The 11295-nt window shown below is 42.4% G+C and overlaps 1 protein-coding gene across 1 annotated transcript in view; it reads right to left on the bottom strand.

Annotated features, from left to right (window-relative positions):
- kdsr (3-ketodihydrosphingosine reductase) overlaps positions 1 to 11295 on the bottom strand; it is a 35813-nt gene that overhangs the window by 6210 nt on the left and 18308 nt on the right. Inside the window, exon 10 of the mRNA XM_052016982.1 lies at positions 5274 to 5375. Coding sequence (XP_051872942.1) covers positions 5274 to 5375 — 102 coding nt within the window. The remainder of the gene's footprint in view (positions 1 to 5273; positions 5376 to 11295) is intronic.

Genomic DNA, 11295 nt, shown 5'->3' with positions numbered 1-11295 from the left:
TTTTCCATCCGAGGGTAAATGCGGCAAACATGCATTTAACTGTATTGTTTGTATAGATGTGCCCAGGGAAACTAGACTGCAAGTGATGTTATTAAAATACACTTTGTTACTATAAGTGAACAAAAACTGAACCCAAGCACCGAGTTAAACATGCTGTTAATGCATTTCTGCTTGGTCTCCCCAGCAACACAGGACTTTCCCCATCAATGTCTCTCATAATAAGATTTGCAATAATGCACAGTCAGACACCATACATCATCTCAGAAATAAAGGCAAGTCTATATGTAGCAACACACACACACACACACAAAAACAAAATGCTGGAGGAACTCAGCAGGTCAGGGAGCAGTCGATGTTTCAGGCCGAGACCCTTCATCAGGACTGGAAAGAAAGAGGGGCAGAAGCCAGAATAAAAAGGGTGGAAGGAGGGGTAGAAGCACGAGCTGGCAGGTGATACGTGAAAGGGGGAAGGTAGGTAGGTGGGGGAGTGGGAAGGAAGTGGGAATGATGTGAGAAGTTGGGAGGTGATAGGTGGAAGAGGCAAAGGACTGAACAAGATTCCTGGATACCCATCTTTCCCCCCCACCTCACCCGGATTCACCTATCACCTCTCCTGCTCTCCCCCCACCCTTTTATTCTGGCTTCTGCCTTCTCTTTCCGGTCCTGATGAAGGGTCTCGGCCCGAAACAGCGACTGTTCACTTCCCTCCATAGTTGCTGCCTGACCTGCTGAGTTCCTCCAACATTGTGTGTTGCTCCAGATTTCCAGCATCTGCAATCTCTCGTGTCTCCAAGTCTATATGTACATACCTCCTGATCTATCCACACATATATATGCTCCAGTAAATTAATCTATGGTGTTTTTTTAAGTTGCTTTTTACCCTTTGCTCCTTGTTGTACAAGGGATCAAAAGAATATAGTTTCTTTGGTCTTGTAGCAGTCATCATCAGCTTCAAGGTGGTTTGCCTTGAAGTAAATCTCTCTTTTCAAGCCAAGGAAGCATATATTCACTTGTACTACACTAATTCACATAATTGCGGACACAAGATGTGCAAGGAGTAGCTTAAGCAAATATGCTTTAAACGTGTATGCCTATGTTAATGTGCCTTAATGTCATATTATTGTTGCTGTTATGGGACAATTTTTTATGAAAGTTGTTAAGCAAATACAATATATATTAAATCTATGTTAAAATGGCAATGTCAGGGACCCAAGCATGATGATTACTTACATCAAACAATAGCATGAAATATATTGTTTGATGTAAGTGAAAAATATGCTGAAACTGAATTCTGTTTAAAGCTTGCAAAATATGAAGGTGAGAGCACTAATTTAGGCTGTGGAGTTATGTTGAAAGCACACTGACAGCCTGGCACAAGGGCATTAAATCTACCAGGAACTTGCTAAGGAAGTGTGGTACTTCAAACAAACAAATTAGGGGCAGACCACTGATTAAGGGATAATGAACAAAGGGGTTTGTTCTAGCTTGAGTGTCCGTTGCTACTTTGTTCAAAGTCCCCATATTCGTGTCAGTGAAGCAAGCAACCAACATTTGTGATGGAGTGCCAGACAGTTAGTGTGAGAGTCCCATTCAAGGAATAACTCAGTCTGTATGACAGCAAGTGAGGATGACAAGGAATAGCTCAAACTGTAAAATAAACAGGGCTAATAAATAAACCAAAATCTATTTTTGAAATGACCAGGGGTAGGGTTGATCAGAAGATTGTTACTTGGCATTTAAGACGAAAGAGAAAAGCATATATACCCAGGTGGTCATATAGAGAGCAAGCATAACCAGGAGGAAGGAACAGGACATAGACAAAAGAAAGAGAACACACCACAGTCTCTCTTCTAGAGGTTTCAAAGAACAGAGCAACTTACCTTTGTTAATCCTGCACACTTGGGACTTTAGTGCCACCAGACTGGCAAATTTTTTGGACTATTGGATGATATTCCTATTAATATCCCAACACAATTTTCTCAGATATTACACAGTACGATAATAGATTTTCCCATGAACTCAGCGAGTTTCAAAAGAATGCAGGAACTGAGGCCATAATGTGTTTCAAGGGAACATGGGAACTATCACTTGGCGAACCAGGTATCACTGGGATTTCAAAATAGTTGGACAGCAGATTTAAGTTTTACAGCAATTTTTTTTGTGCCTATGACCAAGATACCTGTACCCATAATGGTTTGTTGTAATCACAAATAAGTCTTGAGCCTTTTTCCCATCCGTTTTGTGTTATGGGGAAAGGGTTAGAAACTGATGACTGTAAAATCTGTGAGAGATCAAAAAAAGTCAAGTAATATTTGCCAATTTGTAGTTCTTGCATTCAAGAAAGCCAGAACTACAAATTGGCAAATATTACTGATTTTTTTTGATCTCTCACAGATTTTATGATTATCAGCTTTTAATCCTTTCCCCATAAAACAAAACAGATGATTACTAAAAGGAAAATGACATCTCAACTATGGGATTATGGTAAATGGAAACACAAATATTAGAATGAAAAACAATACCAGGCTGTATCACCAGGTCACAAAGAATCCCATAACCTAAGAGGTGACTGAAGATGAAAGACACCAACCTACAGCTGAGAAAGATCTCTAACTTGATAAACAAATTATATTTCTTTAGAGTCTGAGGATTGCTGCAAGGTCTTAATTTAAATTTTAATGTGACTAATCAAACAGCTTAATAGAGAATTAGTTTTATTCAAACTTTCTACCAGTCAGATGGATTAATGAAAATCATGCTCATTTGTGACCTTCATTATAAGAGCAACAAGACCCAAATCTTGAGTGGCAGCCTCTCAACTTCTGCTCCACTTCATGAATACGTGCCAGCATTGAGAGGCACATCAGACCAAATGAAACATTGTTTTACAATAATGCACAAAAAGAAACACTGAGGAAAAAAAACATATCCCTCAACTAAAGACATTTCCTTCCCATAACTTCTGTGCTAAGCCAAGGTTCCATTGCTTACCATCTAATAATGGTAGATTACTCTTATTCAAACTGAGAAGCTAGTCTGCCACTCCACCAAGTCTCCCAACCACTCCCTTCCTGCAGGAAGGCAGAAGAGGAAGCTGAAATAGGAACCTAGTTCATCTTCTCCTTCTCCAAGGTTTGTGAAGCCAGTTGCAGCAAACCACCTGACACTTCACTGAAGCTCAACTATCTAACTCAGCAGATATTTGAAGATGTGGACTTGTTAACCAAAGTAGCAAGAGATACTAAAGCTAGAACAAAATAATACTTGGTCAAATGAGCAAATCAGCGTTTAGGCCCAAGCATGTTTTGTCCACCATTGTTGAAATCTAATCCATGGTTTTAAGGATTCCAAACACGAAATAAAAGGTTGCTTAGCTGTAAGATAGTCACTGACACTCCTTTATTGCAGCAGTTAATCCAATGTTTCCCTAAAGTTTTTAGATGCATGCAACTCCGAACTACTGGCCTGATCAGAAATTTCTTTTGAGGTTCCACAGGGAAGTGAAATAAAGTAAAATTGGGCATAAAACAGATCGGGGGAGAAGAACAATAGGAAGCACATCAGAGAGAAAAAGAATTCTTCCCATGGTTGGCTGTGTGAAAGACAAGAGGGCACAGGTTTAAAGTGAGCAGTACATGTTTAGAATGGGGTTTCCCCACTCCACACAGGAATCTAGAATGCACTGGTTGAGGCAGATACTCAAACATTTAAGCATCATCTGGACAAGTACTTTAATTGCTAAGATGTAGAAGGCTATGGACCTGACACAGGTAAATGGGATTAGTCCAAGTACAACAGGCAACCTGGAAATAGTGGGCCAAAGGGGCTGTTTCTGTGCTGTACGACCATGACCCTAGAGAACTGATGGTTTCACTGTCCCAGATGCTTGAAGCCTTCCTCTCAGAAGGCTGTGCAACAGATTTACTGATTATCACCATGCAACATTGATGAGGCACTATTTTGCTGCAGTGTTTCTGTTTTTCTTTCAAGCAAAAAGATACAGGTCTCAGCAGGAATGAAAAAAAAAAGTCAGGAGGATGGAGGCTTTCAATACACTCTGCCAGATTCACTGGGTGGGCCACCACACTTACATGCTTGACACCTGGCTCCTGAAACAGATGGTCTACTCCAAGCTCCAACACAACACAAGATTACAAAGCAGACACAGGAAAAATTGAAGGATGTTCCCAAAACCTTGGAAAAAAAACTGCAACATCCCAACTGACCTATGGAACTCCCTGCTGTGTCTGCTCAAAACGAAGCAGCATTGAGGATGGCAATAACTTCAAGTCCTTGTTGGGAACATGCAGAATTCCTGCAGAAAAAGCAATGGAGACCACCACCTGCCAAACCACCGACCTGCCTGCTTGCACCCTCAAGCACTGCCTGTCCTGAATGTTGCAGTCTTGGACACTGGCTTTGTTAATCACCTCAGAACTGGGGGTAGGAGCTAGTCATTCTAAACCTGAGGATCTGTCTAAAGAAGATTACTTTGCTTACCGATGATTTTAAGAGTTATTCTTGGAAAGCTTTTGCACCTTTAGATATTTCTCCATGGTTTAAAAAAAACTATACAACTACAGACTGTGTAAATTAATTTGGGGCTCTTCCATTAAAAATTTTTATATGGTATTGAAAGGGAATCAAATAACATTTGTTTTCCAGGAAAAAAAGACACAGCAGGTCAGACAAATACTTCAATCATTTTTCATAATCATTTCAGATTTCCAGTATCTGCAGTGCTTTGTCTCTTGTCCAAAACAAGAGTTGGACATTTGTTTAAAGTCAGTGAATAGACATCGGGAGCTTTTGCGAAGTTCATTTTCCCCTGAATTTTAATTAAAAACATTATACATCATCAAAACGTTAACCACATGAATTGTTTTAAGCAGCAAAGTATTGAAACAACATTGGTGAGAATGTCACAAGATTAATCATCTAAATGTTTAGTAGTAGACACATTAGAGAGAGTTAGGTCAAGAGGCGGGGTGAAATATGACATCTGGCCTTGAAAAGGTAAGAGAGATGCCAATGCCTACACCCACACACACCACATGCCAAACTTCATTTCTGTGCAGACCTCGAAGATGTGAAAGGAACCAGAGACCAAAAACTGCAATGTTTCAGAAAACAAAAATCAAATTGGACATCAACTTTTAGACATAATTAATATCTTTGGAATGTTTTCAAAGTCTGGAAGTAAAAAAAAAGGCATGAATCTTTGTTTACACTTAAAAGTTAGCAGAAAAAAATATGTAAGAGTGTTCACACACCTGCTGAAGACCTTCTGTGATAGTGGTGACAGGAGACATACCACAGGTGAGAGAAGATAACATGTATCCATCAGAACCAATTGAGCTGTTAAAATTTCCTTGCTATTCAGTGGAGAAGGAAAAAGACATTTACAATTGTTGCATTTAACAACAGATTTCTTTCTTGTGATAAGTTTAGAAACATAGAAAATGGAGCAGACCATTTGGTACATTGGGTTTGCTCCACCATTCAACATAGTCATGGCTAATCATTTATTTCAATGCCCTTCTCCCCATATTCCTTCATCCCTTTAGCACTGTATCTACCTCCTGTATCTATATTTAATAACTTAGCCACCCTTCTGTGATAATCCCAGAGGCTGTGATCCCTGGTTTGGGATTTGACAGGCATCAAGAACATCCACCCTGAATCATGTTAGATTCGTCACGTTAGAATTTTATAGGTCTCTGCGGGATTCCCTGTTGTTCTGCCAAACTCCAATGAACACGGATCTAATCTCTGCTCATATATCAGTCCTGCCATCTCTTTGTTGCACTCTCTTCATCAGTGATTTTAACAGAATCACAGCAATCACATTAATATCTTAAACAATCACTAATAAAGTTTATCATTGGGATCTCTTCTCAGGAAGGTGGGACCTGTACAGAGAGGACGGGTTACACCCGAACCCGAAGGGGGCCAATATCCTTGCGGCGAGATTTGCTAGGGTGGTTCGGGAGGGTTTAAACTAGTTTGTGAGGGGGAAGGGAACCGGAGGAGTAGGTCAGAGGAAGAAGGGAATGGGGAAAAGGTAGATCAAACAGGTAGAGAGGCTTTGGGGAAGGAGAAGCAGAATACAGGCTATAAAAGTAGTAAGGTAGATGGACTGAAGTGTGTTTACTTAAATGCAAGAAGTGTCAGGAATAAGGGGGATGAACTGAGGGCTCGGGTAAGTATGGGGGACTATGATATCGTGGCTATTACTGAGACGTGGCTGACGTCAGCAGAGGAGTGGATATTGAATATTCCTGGTTTTTGGTGTTTTAAGAGGGATAGGGAAGGGGGGAAGAACAGGAGGAGGGGTGGCGATACTGGTCAGGGACACTGTTACGGCTGTGGAAAAGATGGATGTTGTAGAAGGATCATCTCTAGAGTCCGTACGGGTGGAATTAAGGAACAAGAAAGGAGCAGTTACTCTACTAGGAGTATTCTATAGGCCCCCCGGTAGCAGTAGAGATATAGAGGAGCAGATTGGCAGGCAGTGTTTGGAGAGAAGCAAAAATAACAGGGTTGTTAGAATGGGAGACTTCAACTTCCCAAATATAGACTGGAATCTGCTTAGTGCCAAAGGTTTAGATGGGACAGAATTTGTTAAATGTGTCCAGGAGGGATTCCTGACACAGTATGTCGACAGGCCGACTAGAGGGAATGCCATGTTAGATCTAGTTTTAGGAAATGAACTGGGACAGGTGAAGGATCTATTGGTGGGTGAGCATTTGGGGAACAGTGACCATTGCTCCATAACCTTTAAAATTGTCATGGACAGGGACAGGTGCAGAGAGGACAAGAGGTTTTTCAATTGGGGAAGGGCGAACTACGAGGCTATAAGGAGAGAACTTGGGAGTGTAAATTGGGATGTCCTTTTTGAAGGAAAATGTACCGTGGAGATGTGGTCAATGTTCAGGGGTCTTATGCAGGATGTTAGGGATAAATATGTCCCGGTGAGGCAGAGAAGGAATGGCAGGGTGAAGGAACCGTGGGTGACGAGAGAGGTGGAACGACTTGTTAGGGAGAAGAAGGTAGCGTACGTGAGGTATAAGCAGCAAGGTTCAGACAGGGTCCGTGAGGAATATAGGGTAGTGAGGAAGGAACTTAAGAAAGGGCTGAGGAGAGCTAAAAGAGGACATGAAAAGACTTTGGCTAGTAGGGTTAAGGAAAATCCCAAGGCCTTTTTCAAGTACGTGAAGGGTAGGAGGATGGCTAGGGTAAAGGTAGGTCCGATTAAGGACAAAGGTGGGAGAATTTGCCTGGAGGCGGCGGAAGTGGGAGAAGTTCTGAATGAGTACTTCTCTTCAGTATTCACCAGGGAGAAGGGTCTTGAAGATGCGGAAGGGAGTGCTGGTAGGGGTAATGTTCTCGAGGTTGTATATATCAAGAGAGAGGATGTGTTGAAGTTGTTAAATAATATTAAGACAGATAAATCTCCAGGGCCTGATGGGATATTCCCCAGGCTGCTTCGAGAGGCTAGGGAGGAGATTGTTGAACCACTGGTAAGGATCTTTGAGTCCTCGTTGTCCACGGGGATGGTGCCAGAGGATTGGAGGATTGCGAATGTTGTCCCCTTGTTCAAAAAAGGTAATAGGGATAGGCCAGGGAATTATAGACCGGTGAGTCTCACGTCTGTGGTGGGTAAGCTGTTAGAAAGGATTCTAAGGGATAGGATTTATGAATACCTTGAGAATCATGGACTGATTAGGGACAGCCAGCATGGCTTTGCGAAGGGAAGATCTTGCCTCACAAGCCTGATAGAGTTCTTTGAGGAGGTGACCAGGAAGATTGATGAGGGCAGTGCGGTGGATGTGGTTTACATGGATTTTAGTAAGGCGTTTGATAAGGTTCCTCATGGTAGGCTTCTTCAGAAGGTCAGAGGCCAAGGGATCCAAGGAAGCTTGGCTGTGTGGATTAGGAATTGGCTTGCATGTAGAAAGCAGAGGGTTGTGGTGGAAGGAGTGCCCTCGGATTGGAAGGCAGTGACTAGTGGTGTCCCGCAGGGATCGGTTCTGGGACCTCTACTTTTTGTGATATTTATAGATGACTTAGATGAGGGGGTGGAGGGCTGGGTTAGTAAGTTTGCGGACGACACTAAGATAGGCGGTGTTGTGGATAGTGTGGAGGGCTGTCGGAGCTTACAGAGGGATATTGATAGGATGCAGAGCTGGGCTGACAAGTGGCAGATGGAGTTCAATCCGGAGAAGTGTGAGGTGGTACACTTTGGAAGGACAAACTCCAGGGCAGAGTACTGGGTGAATGGCAAGGTACTTGGCAGTGTGGAGGAGCAGAGGGATCTGGGGGTTCATATTCACAGTTCATTGAAAGTTACCTCACAGGTGGAAAGAGCAGTTAAGAAGGCCAATGGGATGTTGGCTTTCATAAATCGCGGGATTGAGATTAAGAGCCGCGAGGTGATGATGCAGCCTTACAAAACTCTAGTTAGGCCACACTTAGAGTACTGTGTTCAGTTCTGGTTGCCTCATTATAGGAAGGATGTGGAGGCGTTGGAGAGGGTGCAGAGGAGATTTACCAGGATGCTGCCTGGATTAGAGCATATTGAATATGAGGAGAGGCTTAAGGTGCTAGGGCTTTATTCACTGGAAAGGAGGAGGATGAGAGGAGACATGATAGAGGTATATAAAATATTGAGAGGAATAGATAGAGTAGACAGTCAGCGCCTCCTTCCCAGGGCACCAATGCTCAAGACGAGAGGGCATGGCTTTAAGGTTATGGGTGGGAGGTTCAGGGGAGATGTCAGGGGGAGGTTTTTCACCCAGAGAGTGGTTGGTGCATGGAATGCACTGCCTGGGGTGGTGGTGGAGGCTGATACATTGAACAGGTTCAAGAGCTTGTTGGATAGGCATATGGAGGAGTGTGGGATGGGGGGTGGGGGATATGCGGGAGGAAGGGGTTAGGTAGTGTGAGGGTGGTTTGATGGACGGCACAACACGGTGGGCCGAAGGGCCTGTTTTGTGCTGTATGGTTCTATGGTTTTTAAATGTTGCTTTACTGCAGAATCGTGTCTCAGATTGAGGAATACAGGCAGTCCTCAGGTTGGGACAGGGTTCCATTCCCGAGAACTGTTCGTAAGCCAAACGGAGATGAACAAAACCAGTGAGTGGGAGAGTGAGCAGGCACGGGGAGAGTGGCCACCAGCCAGCTTCACTGACTCCGGCGGGGAGAGAAGGCACACTGAAATGCCCCGTTCCCACCCAGCAGGAAATGCCTGCAGCTGCCAGCAAATCAATCCCCATCTCTCCCACCGGTCTCCCCGATGCTCATTTGTGCATACAGGGTGTCCATCAGTTGGGCATTTGTAACTTGTAGGCCCCGTACATCATGAAACAGTAAACAGCAACACAACCCTCAAATTACCACATATTGCAAATTCAAACAGGCTAATAATTAGGATTGATTTAATCTGAACGTAAACCAGGGAAAAAGCAAGAGTCAAAAGTTAATTTTTTGTCAGGTTAGGTTCTTGCACTGTGTCAATTTCCAATCATTTAGTCAAGGTAGCAACAAGTGTTCCCTTTAAGTTACACAGACATTGCCAGCTTCATGATAAAATAAATCACCAAGTCACTCAGACCGGCATCCCTTCCAGAACGGTCAGACTCATATCAAGAATTTGACAAATCCTGCCAAGATTTACCTCCTGATCCTTGGTTCAGTGTTGTGGTTGTCTTCTGTAAAGATGTAAACAAGTACCCAGGCCAGATCAATTGTGATAAAATATCAGCAGAGCCAAGGATGATAGAGGGAATAGAGGGGGTGAAAATTGACAGGGAAGATATGGTGGGAAGGTTGGCTGTGCTTCGAACAGGCAAATTACCTGGTCCAGATATCCGGCATTCCAAGTTGCTAAGTGCATTGGGAGTGAAGAGTGTGGAAGGATTGCCAAAATCTTCCCATCTTCCCTGCATATTGGGGAGGTGTCTAAGGTTTGGGAAATGGCAAACGGCATCCTTGTTCAATAAAGGATGACATGATCTCCATAGTGGCTACAGCCTAACAAATTTAACATGAATGATGGATGTGACTAAAGAAACAAGAAATCAGGGGAAAAAAATAAATTGTACTCAGAGGGGTTTGAATTAATTAAGAGCTGGTGCAAATTCATAAAAAGGTAGCTATTTTTAACAAACCTAATTTAACTTTTTGTTAAACTAATAAAAGACTTGTAAAGGAAATGCAGTGGGTCTTGTCTATATACATTTACAACAAGACATCTGAGAAATTACCACTTAATGGCTGGTTAACAAAATCAAGCTTCATGGTCTAAGAGGGTCAGTGCCAACTTGGATTTAAGAAATTGGCATTTGGACATAAAACAGCCAGTAATTAAGTTATTCTTCAGACTAGAGGAAGGGGGCACTGGTACTCCCCCAAGGATCAGTGCTTGAACTACTGTTTTTCTGACTTGGACGTTGAAACAGAGCATAAATTCTAAATGTGTCAACAATACCAGACTTTTGTTCACATCTGTACAGAGGTGTGGCAAACAGCATGGAGGTTTACAATCAAATACAAGAAAACACGGTCAGCTTAATTGTTCGGACACACAACTAGTAGATGCAATTTAACAGATAAGTGCGAGGCGATGTTTTTGCAGGAGGTTAGGAGAGGCAATGGAGACTTAATGGCAAAATTCTAAAGAGTGTGCAGGAATAAACAGAACTGTGTAAAGATCTTTGAAGGTAGTAGAACATATTGAAAGATTAATTAGCAAGGTATAAGGGATCTTAGCTTCACAACTAGGAGACACTGAGTACAAAAGCAGGGAAGCTTTGGTGCACTTTTATTAAGCTCTGGTTAAACCACAGGTTGAGCATAGTGTCCAGTTCTGGTCAGCACAATTTCAGAAAGATGTGTGCAGAGATAAAGGATTTTAGCTACAAAGTTAGGGTTTTCTCTGAAGCAAAAGAAACATCAGGGGAGATTTGACTAGGTTTACATGACCATGACAGGCTTAGGTAAGGTAGATAAAAGCTATTTCTATTAGCTGAGAAGATCTAGAGTGCACAGATTTCAGTTTCAGAAAGGGATACGTGGTGGGGACGTTTTATCTTCTTTAAAAGTAGCAAGTAGCAAAGACCTAGAACTTTCCATTTGCAAGAGTAGTGTAAATGGAGATAATGATTTGAAAAGAAAACAGGATAGGAACTTGAAGGAAATAAATTTAGAGCTAAAGGGATAACAGTATGGATTTGATGGATCCAATGGCTTCCTCCTGCGCCATAATGACACAAAATTGGTTTGTCATTGTCA

The sequence above is a fragment of the Pristis pectinata genome, chromosome 5, assembly GCF_009764475.1.
Source record: "Pristis pectinata isolate sPriPec2 chromosome 5, sPriPec2.1.pri, whole genome shotgun sequence".
Classification (NCBI taxonomy): domain Eukaryota; kingdom Metazoa; phylum Chordata; class Chondrichthyes; order Rhinopristiformes; family Pristidae; genus Pristis; species Pristis pectinata.
This window is presented reverse-complemented; position numbering and strand designations above follow the sequence as displayed.